This window comes from Typopeltis vanoorti, chromosome 13 (assembly GCF_054136105.1).
Source record: "Typopeltis vanoorti isolate ZY-2024b chromosome 13, IOZ_Tvanoo_1.0, whole genome shotgun sequence".
NCBI classification, from domain to species: Eukaryota; Metazoa; Arthropoda; class Arachnida; order Uropygi; family Thelyphonidae; genus Typopeltis; species Typopeltis vanoorti.
Genome location: NC_143561.1, coordinates 103,735,450 through 103,751,432, shown reverse-complemented (window position 1 = coordinate 103,751,432; position 15,983 = coordinate 103,735,450). Strand labels below are relative to the sequence as shown.

At 35.1% G+C, this 15,983-nt stretch overlaps 1 protein-coding gene across 2 annotated transcripts in view; it reads right to left on the bottom strand.

Moving 5' to 3' along the window:
* The window catches only part of Fur2 (furin-like protease 2), a 471,861-nt gene that overhangs the window by 28,652 nt on the left and 427,226 nt on the right, over positions 1–15,983 (bottom strand). For both annotated transcript variants that reach the window (XM_090402961.1, XM_090402962.1), the window contains one exon: positions 6,602–6,816. In XM_090402961.1, coding sequence (XP_090259087.1) covers positions 6,602–6,816 — 215 coding nt within the window. The remainder of the gene's footprint in view (positions 1–6,601; positions 6,817–15,983) is intronic.

Sequence of the window (15,983 nt, the reverse complement as noted above, 5' to 3'; positions counted from 1 at the left end):
CTAATTCCAAATGACATTTCAGTTTTAAGTTATCCAATTAAATTAAAGGGTATATTTCAATCAGCAATTTCAGCTGATAAGCAAATCAATGTTTTTATTTCAATTCCTTGTTTTCCATTGAAAGTTTGTCATCTATTAATAGTTCTTCCTCAACTCTAAATGTACAAGTATTATTTGGAATCAATTTTCTGAAATGTCATGCTTTTGCATGTAATTTTGTTGATGATACAGTGTCCTTGTGTGGACTAGAATGCCGTTTAGATAGGACATCAGGTGACAAAGGAAAATTAGAGCAGTCTCCTGAAGTTTTTCAAGACACTAATGATAATGATCAAGTGTTTAATATTGAGACTCTAAAGAATAAGGAGCCTAGTTCACAAATTCGGAAAAAGGATGAGATTGTCTCAGCTCAGAAAGATGATCCCATACTTAAAACTATTTATGAGGCAGTATTGAAGGCTGAAACTCAACTGGATACATTTTTAAATCTGGAAAAATTATATTTAGATAAAGATGGATTGCTCTTATCTAGACAAATGGAAGATGGGAGGTTGAAAGTGAAAATATTGGCACCAACTCAAATGATTCCTTGGATTATGTACACTTCCAATGATTCTGACTTGGCAGGACACCCAAGGATTTTCTAGAACTTGGGAAAGAATAAAGGATCGTTATATCTGGAAAGGTATGAAGAGCGACACACATGTCAAATCATTCCATAAGTGCCAAATAAGATCCCCCTTTCAGAGGAAAAGCTCTACTACAACCATTTCTAATTCCAACTAGACCTTTTCAGGCTGTTGCTATTGATGTGGTAGGTCCATTGCCAATTATTAAAAAAGGCAATAGGTACATTCTAGTACCATAGATATGCTAACTAGATTTCCTGAAGCAATGTCAATGAAGGATCAAACTGCAAAGACTATTGCAAGAAAGTTCTTGAATATGATAATTTGTAGATATGGAACTCCTCAGACCTTACTTTCAGATCAAGGAGCAAATTTTACATTTGAACTGTTGTTACAGTTATGTAAATTACTTAATGTTAGGAAGATTTTTACTACACCTTACCACCCACAGTGTAATGGTATGTGAAAGGCTGAATAAAAATATAAAGCAAATACTTTCCAATCTGGCAAACACTAAAATGAATGATTGGGACACATATCTTCCTCAAGCATTATTTGCATACAGATCTGCTTTTCATTCAGCTATCAAAGAAAAACCATCTTTTGCTTTATATGGCTTTGATCCAATCTTTCATAATGAACTTGTTTTAGTCATTCCTAATACAGGATACAATGACATAAATGAGTATCTGGAAACAGTAGTAGATAAATTTTCCACTACTCATAGATCAGTAGGTGAAGTAAGTAAATTAAGTTCTCAGAAAACTAGGCAGTATATAAATTGTTTTAGAAAGTTGGGTTGGGAAATTAGGGAGGAAAGCTTTAGGTCCATATAGAATTCTAGACAAATTTTCTCCTGTGAATTTTAGGATTCAAGATGTCAAAAATCCTATTAAAATTATAAATGTACACTCTGATAAGTTAAAAAAGTACTTTTTGGAGTAGAAATTTAGTTATATTAGGAGACAATATGAATAGAATATTGAAAGATGAGAGTTGTTTTCCTGATACTAATTGTGCATCTCATTCACAATCAGTTAGTAGGAAAGGGAATAGTTTTAAAGCTCGTAATTCAAATACTCAGCAAAGGAGAAAATTAAATTTGAGTAAAACAACCTAATGCAGGAAATTTTAGAAATCCCAAGGTACATAATTCAGATAATGTACAATGTAAGAGTGATGATAATCAAACTGACTCTAACATGGATGAATAGTAGCAGAATATCATAGGTTAGTTAACTTAAAGTTAAATAAACCAGAAAAATGTGAAAATACCTTTAATTTAATTAGTGAAGATAAAGAATCTCAGAAACCTGTAGAATTTGATTCTGATAGTGATGATTCTGTAGATTTAAGGCATAATTCAAATAGTTTAAATGAAATATTTGAGAAATATAGAAATGAGATTTGTGAGTATAGTCAATTGGAAGAAGAAAATTGATGAATCACTAGTTTCAGCATCAGATGATTCTGAAACTAGTGATTCCGAGAGTGTAAACAATGATAAGCAAGAATCACATTATTATTATAGATAAAGTAATAAGCATTAAAGATTTGTTAAATATAGGCTAAATATTAATTTTTTTTTTTTAAATTTTCAGAGAAAGAAGAAATTGATGTAAAAATAATCATAATTTAAAATTCTGAATATTTTTACGTATTGTTTATGTTAGTATGTTTATTAGTTTTAGTTTCATTGTCGACACTTGCGATGTGCCCGTTACTGAAATTAATTTGTCAAAGTGATGTGTAAAGCATTTAAAAAAATTATGTACTTACTGGATTTGAATAGTTGTATTACTTTAAAAAATTTTATAGTAGCTTAAAATATTAAGTTGTGTTTTTTTGATGACATTCTCTTGTCGCTAACGGAGACAACGTATCAGCCATTATATTTAGTTTCTCGCTTGCCACTTTCATAGAGTCCGCATGCTCGCCGAGAAGTTTGATGTGTGATTGACAGCTGACAAGAACAGCGTTTGGTATCAGAGTAACGGGTGTAAACAAGACAGCATTCGGAGGAAATTAGAACACAAGCTGGCAGACATTTAGATTCAGAGAAAATTAAGTTTTTTATGTGACAGTCGGAGGAAAATTAATAGTATATTCTGAAAAAGGAATTGTGGAACAAGTATTGATAAATAAAAGAAAATATTGCTATAGATGTTTTAAAAGGAATATTCGAGGAAACACTAATTGGAAAGTTAGTAGTAGATTCCGAAAAGAGAATGGTAGAACTGTGAATTTTAAGTGGAAAAGTTAAGACTGTCAATAAGCATTAGTGAATAAAAGAAGAAATTGCTATTTATGTTCTAAAGGAATGTTCAGGAAAACTCTGATTAGGAAGTTTCATCTGTATTAAGGATGCCGGATCTAACTTTTATTTCTACTGAAGAGAAGACAGAATTGAGTCAAGAAGAATTAATGTGTGCTACATGAGTGACAAGAAAGGATCCTGTGAAAATGAAGAATAAAGTCTTATATCTTCGAAAAAGGACCATAACAGAGAAAGAAACTGGCTATGAACATTTTGTCCTTGTGAAAACAAAGTGTTTAGTCTAGTCTTAAGTGTAAGTTTATTTTAAAAGGCCTTGGATCCAATTAAATTTGTAGTTAGTTATGTAATATTGTTTGAAGTGTATATATATTATTTTTGTTTTATTAAATGTGTTTATTTTGTATTTTGGTCTTGAGTCAGTGATTTTTGGATTCTGAAAGAAATAGTAAAAAAGAGGTCATTGCACCAACCGGAGTGAACCCTTGTGCATATAATAATATTGTTAAATTGTGAATGAAGATATTTTGTATGTTTTAATACTTCATTCACATTTAACATAATCCACCATGTTATAAGCAAGACTTGTAATTATTATTTGTTGTTAGTCTCTTGCTTGTAATATATTATTCATATAAATGCTTAGAGTTTTGTTTGTTATTAATTAATTATTTAATCTTAGAATATGTATTAATAATGAAAAGACTATATATAAATATGTCACTCATTTTATTTAGCTTATTCTGTAAAATTTATTATGAGAAACTGTGTGTAAGTAAATTTAAATGTATATTATATGAATTGTAATATATCTTTTTTATTTTGTTTCTGTATGTAAGAGTGATTTTATGTAATTCTTCTGATTAGATTTGATTGGCTGTTGTCAAGGAAAACGGAGTTAATTTTAGATAGCGCATGCGTGGAGCGTGAGCTACGGTATTCGAAGGGAGAAGGAGTTGATATGAGCTGGACTGGCTAGAACCGGATTTTGGCAGGAAGAATGAACGATTTTAATTGGAAAACGAAAGTAAAGAGAGGAGAAGCATTCAGGACAGCAAGGAGTAAAATAATGGGTGACAGTAAGGGGATTCGGGAAATGCCTTAAGTAGATTAAGAAAGGACCGGCATATTAATAGGCAATTCGGAATATTTCTATGGAATTCTAAAATTACGACGAATTCCAATTGTTTTGAGGAAGAATAGTGAAAAGCTGAATTTAATGTATAGAAGAAAATAAGGAATAAATAGATTACCTAAAACGAGTGCATCAAGAATTTTGAAACTCTATGTTTAATATTTCAGTTATTATAGTGAAGATTTCTTTTGAATAGTGTTACTTCAAAGTAATAGTTAACTATAGTTTTAAGTGTGCCTATAGTAAATCCAGTGTGTAAAAGGTGTAACCATAAGAGCAGTCCTTTTTATATTTCAGTAAGAAGAAATAAGAGTTAGCTCCACCTGATATATCTTAACATTAACTGTAGCGTTCTACTAAAAATAGCCGAAGTATGGAGCTTTCAAGTATTTCCCCCTTGAAATGATAACTGCCTCATAATTAAATTAAGTGTTCGTTGACTAAGGGAGAATTACAGAATTCTACCTTAAGAATAATTACTGTAAAATTCTGGAACATTGAACTGTGTGAACCATTTTCAATTATTCAGAAGAATATAGAATTGACAGCTGAATGTTTAATGCCTAATGTTTTATGTTTGTTATGAGTATCTGAACTAAGTAGATGTATAAAATAATTGAATTATCTCATTGAATAGAGACAAGTTGTGATAATATATTTAAGCAATGGAGAATAAGATATGTAAATTTAACTTTAATCCTTAAACGAAACCAAGTGGCTACTAGTGTCTCAGAGATATTTTGAATATTGTTCAATTAGATTATCTTGCTTAGAAAATTATGCTTAAATGTACATGTTCTATAACCCTATATTAAATGTTTATTTTATTGAATTCAATTTGTTGTTTGCCTGATTTTTCTTCATTGCACCGCTCATAAAACTTATTCGAACCTTGCGGAAGCCTTAAATGATAATATTAACCTCGGCCTGTATAAAGTGAGATTGCAAAAGTTAGTTGATGATTGATTCCTCTGTATTATATAGACTAATCTGAATATATGGTGGTGCAGTATAATATAAATTTCTCTATATTTAGATAAGTAATCAACCAACAATTAAATAAGAAAAAAAAACGGATAATTTAAATAAGAATAACGTTCCAACAAAATGGCAGATTCAAAGCCAGGATGTACGATCTAACAATATATAGATACAATCGGAAATAAATAAGTAAAAAAAAATTGTTGAACAGAGATCATCTCTATGACAGGATTAACATTAAAAAATAATTAAAAATCCTTTCTTTAAACAGTAATATACTAAAAATATACTGTCTAATCTTAAAAAACAATAAATCAAATATCCCCTATCTTACAGGAACTTCAAATAACGTCTTAATAATATGCATCTCGCACCTGTAAAGACCTCATCAGTTGAAGGTATTATCATAGCTTTTTTATTTGAAGAACTGAGGTGATGTGCTCTGCTGCTTGGTTTTGTAAGCAAAGTGGCAGAATCAGATTTCATCACCACCAGATGTTAGTCAGACAATTATTATTCATGACAGCAAGATCAAAATGAAATGACAACGAAAACTATATGTTCTTTTCTGTTCATCCATTATCAAGCAAAGAACTCATTGGCATCAGACCTTCCGATAACCCAGACATTAATTCCTCTTCTGCACAGCATGATGCCTATGTTAAGGTGGGTTTCAATTTATTTACCATCTTTTATTTATTTTTTTTTATATGTCTCCTGCCCATAAAAGGTTGGTTTTAAACCTGTAATACAGTGGTATTGTGGGTAGACTAAGAATTTTTTCAATTTATTTTTATGCAATTATTTTTACATGAGCTGGAAACCCTACTCTAGATACAAACAAGGAACGTTTTCAAGCTACTTCAAGGTAGTGGTCTTATAATGGGCCATGAAATTCATCTCCTACCTAAAGACAGTCACAAACATCCATGCCCACAGAAGGTTCAAATCCACAGCCTGCTGGTTGGAGAGAGAGTACATTAACCACTCAGCCAATCAAACCAGTAAATCTGCTTGCCTTTTTGATGAGTATGTCACATTTTTGCATGTTTGTTCTATCACATAATTTTCTGGTTAACTAACATGAGGCTAATCAGTGATTCATATTTCCAAGTTTAAAACATTTCACCCACCTTCTGCTGACATTTTGTAAACAAGGTGAAGTTGCTTCTAGATTCTGAAACCAGTAGTCCTCCTAGGACTTACAGCAGGCTGCCAATAACTCATCTGAAAAAATGTGTTACTGGCAGCCATTTTACAGCATTGAATTGTGAGTGCCATGACATGCATGAAATGGACTTGTTTATTAAGTGGATGCATATTGTGCCATCATATTTAATTATATGATACAGAGTTCAGCAGATGTACAACCAAACTATGCTCATAACGTTTGGTAATATTTTCTAGAAAATTAACTAAACACAAAATGACTAAATTTGCTCTATAAGCAATTTACATTCTCTATTATATCAGATTAATACAGAGATTTTTTTATTCATTCTATAAATCATCTCCTCTATGTTAATCAAATAAAACCCTGTCACTAACTTAACTATTGTTAAAATAACAGGATTCATTTACCTCTACATGATTTGCATGAAATGTGACAAGGTGTGCATTCATTTGTACTTGACACACGCTCATAGGAACCAACCGGACATGGTCCATCATGGCATTTTCCTGCAATGAGGTGTTGTCCTGGATCACATGAAGCACAATCTGAATCCAAAGGTCCTACACATGAGTAGCATGAATGATGACATGGTACACAAAACCCACTACCATCATGGTACCACCTGTAAGAGAAATTTTTATCAGTCTATTAATTTCTAATTAAAGGAAGATTTATATATGAAAGCCTTTGTTAATCTAATATATAAAGCAGAATCTCTCTCTCTCTCTTTCCACACACACACATTTTAAACTGACATTATCTAGCCTTTGGCCTACGCTCAGTACTAATGTTATAGGTAAACAGTAATTTGTGGGTGGGATTCACATAAAAACATGGAGTCAGTAAGCACAACTAGCATGGCCTCTTCTGTCCAACAAAACTGACATATAAAATCAGTTTTATGTCAATTTCACCCATCAAAATTTTGACCAATAATACATTTAGTACAACAGATGGGCTGAGTTAGGTAATCTAGTCACCCTGATCTAGACATGGAACTTTTTCAAGACACTTTCAAAAAAAATTATTAGAATGCCACTCAGTAAAGTATCTATTATGGCAAATCCTCCATAATAGGATTTGCCATAATAGATCCCCTAACTGGGAAGGCATCATCCTCTGCATTATCTATTTAATCCAAGTGGAAAGAGAGAGAGTGTCTCTTTATGCCTAAATGTAGGTATTATATAAGAAGAACACAAGTGTTTATACTAAAACAATACTGGATGGACCATCATCTCCTCCAAGTGAGATGCATGAGGAGCATCCACTTTTGGATGGATGTTTTTTTTCAATTCTGCCACCATACCTACCTGATTTAGTCCTTTCTATCTCAAGGTCTGGTCCAGAAGTAGAACTTTTCCATCCATCTAATACAGAATAAAAGCCAAAAGGCTATTTTTCTAGCAACCTTAATAATAATGAAGGGGGGGGGGATACAAATCCTTTAATGTTTATCTGCCAGTAAGCGAAACTCTAAAAACTAGGACTAAGATCTATGAGTTTCATACCGAAAAACTATCGGCAAATCCAAGTGTAAGTAACCACTTGGTAGTACAACACCAAGGCAACTCGTATCAAAGGTGAAACAAGCTCCCTCACTATCCTTGATATTTTCTCATAATATAAAAACACAGCCCCTAGGGGATGTAATACTGTAATTACATTATGAGGAGAGGTCACTACCCAGACCGGGTTCAACCTTTTTTGAGGTCTCATCAGCGAGTAGGTAGACCTGGAAGATAACAAGGTTTAAGTGAAAAGAACTTACATACCTTCACTATACGAATGTCATAAAGGTGTGCCTGTATATTATAACATAGAATAAAAGCCAAAAGGCTATTTTTCTGGCAACCTTAATAATAATGAAGGGGATACAAATCCTTTGATGTTTATCTGCCAAAAGGCCATTCTTTTGGCTTTTATTCTGGGGGGGGGGGGGAAGAACCCCCTTTTCGAGTCATCAGAATCCGAGGAGAACCGGCCTACCAGTCCGGAACTTGGAGGGGCTGCCAAAGGTGTCAGGGGGAAGAGCTCCCCCCTAGTATAAATATATATATATATAAAAACAGAGGAAAATTTACCTACAAAAATTATGTAATGCAAAATTTTCACCTAAGTATCAAAAGGCATCTTCAGTACAGGATTATAGAACAGCAAATAAAAAATAATTCTGAAAAGCACCACCTTAGTAGCTAATGTAAGATAACTAAAAATCGTCAATAATCCTAACTTAAACACACACACACACAAATTAGTACTTTTTAAAACTGCTAATTTTTCTCAACTCCCACGAGGGGGATGGACACAGACCATCGAATTTCTTTAATTTAGGACAATGAAGTAAAACGTTTCACCCATTTCTTTATAAAAAAAAAAACGTGTGAAACTTTACATGTTTCTATGAGAAAACTTTTATGAAGGGCTCATCTTGTTCCAGTAAACTGTTTAGTGCATATCGAATGCTCAGCAAATCCAGACTGTACAGGTTCATGATATTTAGTATAAGACTTATGTTCTTCCAGACAAATAAAAGTAGATCTTTTGGTTTGTCCAAAATAAGATGAGTAAGATCAAGGAATCTAGTGGATGCCTGAAAAATCTGGAGTTAGAAGCTTGTCCTAAGGAGAAACAAGAAAGGTGGTGATTTTTCTGATGGGAATTCACAACGTATACTAGAATATAAATTAAATTAAACTTTAATATATATTTCCAATATTTCGGCAATGTCACGCTGCCATCTTCATGGGAACTTAAGATAAAGACACGTGCACGCAAGCACTACAAACAGCAAATGAGGAAGAAGCAAGGAAGCTACTGTTTTTCCTAAAGTCCAAATGGTGCCCCCTAGCGGGCTATATTAGGTATTCGTGGCCAATGGACTGAAGTTCTTCTAATGTACGTCTCCCAAATTTGGGGCAGTCTCATGCATCCAAATTTGTTGACTTTTGGCATGTTTCTTAGGGCTGAGGCTGATTCCATGAATAGTCTTTCAAATTTTAACTTGCTGAGGTGTATTATTGTGGCTTTCTTCCACCATGTTCTGTGGCATGTATCCAGAGCATGGTCTGCCAGCCCAGAGTGGTTGTACTGGTGAAACAGAATGTAGTCCTTGTGTTCTGAAACTCTGATATTTGCTGTCCTGCCTGTTTGGCCAAAGTAGGACAGCTTATAGCTGCAAGGGACCTGGTATATACCAGGTAGGTCTAGGGGAAGAGGTTGGTCTTTTCTGGAGTGGATAAAGGATGCGAATTTTCTATATGGTCTGTAATATGAGGTCAAGTCATGTTTTTTTTAGGATTTTGTTAATTTTTTCTGAGATGTCCCAGATGTAGGGAATAGTGATGGATTTAGAGTAATCTTTGTTGTGAAGGAGGGCTTGTGGCTTACTAGTTTTAGTATTATTTTTTTTTTTGGGGGGGGGGGGTAGCCATTGGCTGAGAAAGTGTTAAGGATGTAATTTAGTTCAGTGGTTAGGACACTGTCATTTTAACAGATTAGTTTAGCCCTGTTGTATAGTGTCTTAATAACTCCTTATTGTTGTTGTTGGGGGGGGGGGGGATTGTTGGTGAATGTATCTGCGTGTATGGGTGAGTTTTCTATAAACTGAGAAAACCAAGGTTCCATCAGGCTGGCGGGTGACTAGTGTGTCCAGGAAAGGGAGGCTATTGTTTTCCTCTTTTTCCAGAGGTGTTGGTTGTTTAAGTGTGTTAAGAAGGAGAGGAGCGTATCAGAGCCATGTGGCCAAATAGTGAACACATCATGAACGTAGTGAAGCCATATGGTATGTTTTTTGTGGGGTAGAGTTTAAGGCTTTCTCTTCAAAGGTCTCCATAAAGAAGTTGGCCAAGAGTGGGGAAAGTGGTGAACCCATGGCTGTCCCCTCTATCTGTTTGTAGAATTTTCCCTGCCAAACGAAATAGCCTGAGTTTATTGTGAACTGAAATAGGGCTGAGATATTGGGAGGAAATTTAGCTTGGATTAGCTCTAAGGTTTCCACGAGTGGGACATTTGTGAATAAGGAGGAGATGTCAAAGCTATCTATTATGTCAGTATGTTTGAGTGCAAGGTTTTCTACACTGGCTTTGAAGTGGGCCGAGTTTTTTATGTGCGATGGTGTGTTGCCAATATAGTGTGTGAGCACTTTGCCTAAATGTTTAGCTAATTTGCATGTGGGGGAATCAATGCCATCCACTACAGCAGCACTTCCCAAACTGTGGACCCCGGCCCTCTTGGGGGCTGTTATTTTGTTGAGGTGGGCCATGAAATAATGAAAACAAATTTAAAATGTTTTAAGACTAAGTGTTCCATGTCAAATGTGTACGTAAGATGCTAAAAATGTAATACTTGCATTTGATTTTTGCAATATTCGTTTTGTATTTTCGTATCGAATATAAATACAATAAATATCATAATAATATATGTCTGTATTATGAATTTTTTTCAATGGGGACCGTGAAATATTTTAATTTTTTCAAAGGGGTCTTGTCATCCATAACTTAGGGAAGCACTGCACTATGGGACGTAATGGCACATTTTGCTTATGTATTTTTGGGAGCCCATATATATATGGGGGGGGGGGGGTCTAAAGTTAAACGGTTTTAGTTTGTTAGTAACTTCCACAGGCCAAGAAGTGACCTTCTTAAGGAGCCTACGGAGTTTTCTAATTTGTGAGTTGGTGGGGTTGTATTCAATAGGGAGTTAAGTAGCCGGATCTAATAATAAAGCCTTAAGCTTACCTGTGTAGTGAGTTTGGTTGAGTACCACTGTAGCATTCCCCTTATCTGCTTTGGTGATTACTATTTCTTTGTTTTACTTCATTTCCTGTAGAGCTTTATATTCACAATTGGAAAGGTTAGTTTTTGGTGGTCTTGCTTTGGTGAGAACACAGGCTACATCCAGTCTAATATTGTTGGCGATGTGGTTTGGAAGGGAGCAGATCCTAGCATTCAATCTGGATCATTATTTCCTCAGCCGGTATTTTTCTAGGATCAATGGTAAAATTGTGGCCACGTGAAAGAGCGTTAAGTGCTTCAGGCCTCAAACTAACTGAAGAAAGGTTAACTATAGTGTTGGTTGATAGTTTTGGTTTGGAGGTGGAGTTCTTTTTTAATTTATCAAATTTCTTGATATGTCGGCTCCGTATATTTTCAAATTCTTTATCTGCCGCAGTGCACAAGACATCATGTAGAATTGACCAAAGTTTGTGATTTAGCGTGTTGGAAAGCTCTTCCTCTAGTGCCAGAATAGCTTTGTTTGCGTCAGCTAGGAGAACGCGCGTGGCGGCAATTTGTTCTCGTAGCAAGGAGCAGCTCACACGGTTATAGATTCGGAGAGCCTTCTGTGAAAAGAAACAGTGTTTAAATTTCACACAATTTGGGATTACCTGATTATCCTCGCAGTGTTTTAGGAAGGTCAGATAATTCAATTGTCTCGATAACTTAAGCTTCATTTTACCATATTGGCGGGCCTTGTGTGCGATGGAATCTCTGTGGATGATAGAAATTCTCGTAGAAAGGCTTATACATGATTACTAAATAACTTAAGGAATTCACAATGTATGCTAGAATATAAATTAAATTAAACTTTAATATATATTTCCAATATTGCAGCGACGTCACGCTGCCATCTTCATGGGAATTTAAGATAAAGACATGTGCACGCAGGCACTACAAACAGCAAATGAGGAAGAAGCAAGGAGGCTACTGTTTTTCCTAAAGTCCTGATGGTGCTCCCTAGCAGGCTATATTAGGTATTCTTGGCCAATGGGCTGAAGTTCTTTTGATGTACGTCTCCCAAATTTGGGGCAGTCTCATGCATCCAAATTTGTGGGTTTGGCATGTTTCTTAGGGCTGAGGCTGATTCCATGAATAGTCTTTCAAATTTTAACTTGCTGAGGTGTATTATTGTGGCTTTCTTCCACCATGTTCTGTGGCATGTATCCAGAGCATGGTCTGCCAGCCCTGAGTTGCTGTACTGGTGAAACAGAATGTAGTCCTTGTGTTCTGAAATTCTGATATTTGCTGTTCTGCCTGTTTGGCCAAAGTAGGACAGCTTACAGCTGCATGGGACCTGGTATACACCAGGTAGGTCTAAGTCAGTCTACAGGAAATGAAGAAAAACAAAGAAATAGTAATCACCAAAGCGGATAAGGGGAACGCCACAGTGGTACTCAACCAAACTGACTACACAGGTAAGCTTAAGGATTTATTATTAGATCAGGCTACTTACCTTCGTATTGAATACAACCCCACCAACTCACAAATTAGAAAACTCCATAGGCTTCTTACGGTCATTTCTTGGCCTGTGGAAGTTACTAACAAACTAAAACCATTTAACTATAGATCCCCCCCCCCCCGTATATATATGGGCTCCCAAAAATACATAAACAAAATGTGCCATTACATCCCATAGTGGATGGCATTGATTTCCCCCACATACAAATTAGCTAAACATTTAGCCAAAGCACTCACACACTATATTGGCAACACACCATCACACATAAAAAAACTCACCCCACTTCAAAGCCAGTGTAGAAAATCTTACACTCGAACATACTGACATAATAGTCAGCTTTGACATCTCCTTCTTATTCACAAATGTCCCACTCGAGGAAACCTTAGAGCTAATCAAAGCTAAATTTCCTCCCAATATCTCAGCCCTATTTCAGTTCACAATAAACTCAGGCTATTTCGTTTGGCAGGGAAAATTCTACAAACAGATAGAGGGGACAGCCATGGGTTCACCACTTTCCCCACCCTTGGCCAACTTCTTTATGGAGACCTTTGAAGATAAAGCCTTAAATTCTGCACCACAAAAACCTACTATAAAGCTTCGCTACAATGATGATGTGTTCGCTATTTGGCCACATGGCTATGATATACTCCTGTCCTTCTTAACACACTTAAACAACCAACACCCCAGAGCCTCCCTTTCCTAGACACACTAGTCACCTGCCAGCCTGATGGAATCTTGGTTTTCTCAGTTTATATTAAACCTACCCATACAGGCAGATACATTCACCAACAATCCCCTCCCTCATAACAATATGGAGTTATTAAGACACTATGCAACAGGGCTAAACTAATCTGTTCAAATGACAATGCCCTAACTGCTGAACTAAATCACATTCTCAACACTTTCTCAGCCAATGGCTACCCTCCCCCAAAAAAATCCAAAAAATACTAAAACCAGTAAACCAATACTTCCCCCCCTCCCCCCTTCACAACAAAGATTACTCTAAATCCATCACTATTCCCTACATCCAGGGCACCTCAGAAAAAATTAACAAAATCCTGAAAAAAACATGACTTGACCTCATGTTACAGATCATATAGAAAATTCGCATCCCTTATCCACTCCAGTAAAGACCAACCTCTTCCCCTAGACCAGTGATGGTGAACCTATGACACACGTGTTAGCACTGACACACTTGAGGGTTTCAGGTGACACACCTTGGATGTTGAAAAATATTGGTATTCTGATGAAAAAACTAATTTCAATAATTTCAGTTTATTAAATTAATTGTACAATATGAATTCATAGATTGTATATCAATGTTCTATTAAATAGATAGCCTAATATGATATGTATAAGTCACCATCTATGTTTAAGTAGTTAAATTTATAATGCATGTATGCAAGTGGCACATCAACAACGTCAATATTTAAAAAAAAAAAAAGATGTTTGACACACCTGGGTAAAAAAGTTCGCCATCACTTCCCTAGACAGTGTGACATTGCCGAAATATATATTCAAGTTTAATTTAATTTATATTCTAGTATATGTTGTGAATTTCTTAAGTTATTTTGTAATCGTGTATAACCAAATTATAAGCCTTTCTACAAGAATTTTCTGATGGGACAAAAGGCAACAAAAATATTCAGTGGTTTTAAAACTTTTGCTAAGCATTCAGAAATGTTTTGCACATAAGGGATAGGAATGCGAGTTATTTCTTCTGTATTGGAAGAGATACCATAACTGTTAAAAGCGCTTTTTTGATGAAAGAATCCTTAAACCATTTGATAAAAATGGTGGATTTAATATGTTGTAATTCTTTCTATAAAAGTTCATCTGAAGAACTAAGAATGAGCATGATGTATTAAAGTCTTAATAGTTCCAGCCTTTTGATTAGGATGTTGGCAAGATTCAGCGTGAATAATAAAGGCTGGTACGAGTCTTCTTCCGAAAAACTGAAAATTGTAAGCTTTCATCTCATTGACAAAGAATTAAAAGATCTAAAAGGCTATTTGGCCATTTACTTCTTCTAAGGTGAACTGAATCCTAGGAAAGTGCATTTAATTTGGAAAGAAACTGGAAATCAGATGAAGAGCCATTGCAAAAATATCCATATATCAGTACCAATATGTAGATCAAGGTGAAATGTTATAAGATGCTTTATTCAAAAGCATTCAATGAAGAAGTTGGCAATAGTAGGAGAAAGAGGACTACCCATTGATTATGTCAACTCATGGTATTTCATTATTGAAACAAAAGGAAGAATAGAAGTTAAGGAGGTCATCCCATTCAACACACCCTTGTAATGCCAGAACAGATGAGAATTACTGGGTGAAACGTGGATCAAGTTGTGGTCTGAGTGACCACGAGGAGAACTCTGATATTTATAGCGTATTTGGAAGGGGAGCTTGTTAAGAAGAATTCAAGAGTGGTGGCAAGATGAGGAGGGTTAGCTGGTACTGTGGTAGGAAGATGGACTATGTGTTAGGTCATTGCTAATGGCAAATAACTTAGCATTCCTGACCATCTTATCAGTGGAACTGGAGAAGGGAAGCCAATGAGTTGTCAACATTGAAATTCCTAATGAAGATGATTTCACTATTTCGTTATCTTGGATTGTCTCTAATGTCAAGCTGTAGAGACAAATGTGGGGGGAAAGAAATCCGAAATCCAAAGTTTTGCATTCTCTGACATGATTATCAGTTCTGATGAATGCACAAGTGCCTGGTGAAACAAACTGTGTAAAGTGTAGGTTTGGGAAGTTGAAGTAAACAGTAGTTCGAGGTTGGCAAATGAGGTTAGGAATAATAATTTTTTTTTTTTTTTTTTTTTTTTTTTGAAGGCGGTGCTGCACATTATTTTATACTGCTGTTGGGGCTGAAATGGTCATAAAGTGGATATGGAAACTTGTTTTTTAATGAGGAATATTAATGCCTGTGTTTTTGGTTTTTTTTTTTTTTTGATTATTTGGTTGTATTTTTATTTTGTTTTTTGTGGGAGGTTTTTTGGGATCCGTAACAAAACCATATCTCAAAATTGTCCTTCACTGCATGTGAGAGGAAAGTTAAATAAAGACTAGCAGTGTGCAACTGGAGATCAAAGACTTGCAGATATACTGGCCACACATAGGGGATTCAGCTCCTGTCCACATGGAGCCTCAACAGTTCTCCTGCATACCATCATACTTGAACTCTCTCTAAACACAAATCAGCAGAGTAAATGGCAACATGTAATGCTGCACTTGAAAATTATATTTTAATATATTTACTTTTTTTATTTTATTATTCATTCACTATCTAGAGCACATGCTTTTAAATAATTTGTATATTATGTAAAGGTACTAATTTTGTGAAATTGTGGCTGAAAGAATGTTTTGCCATGCATCACTTGTTTGAGAAAGCAATCTTATCTGAATTTTATTTTAACAGGATTAAATTTATTATAACATTTTCAGGTAGGGCAAAGTTGATCTTTTTTTGGTGAAATGAGTGGATCCCCCCCCCCCTCACACACACACACACACCAATAAATCACTTTTTTTTTGCCTCAAAA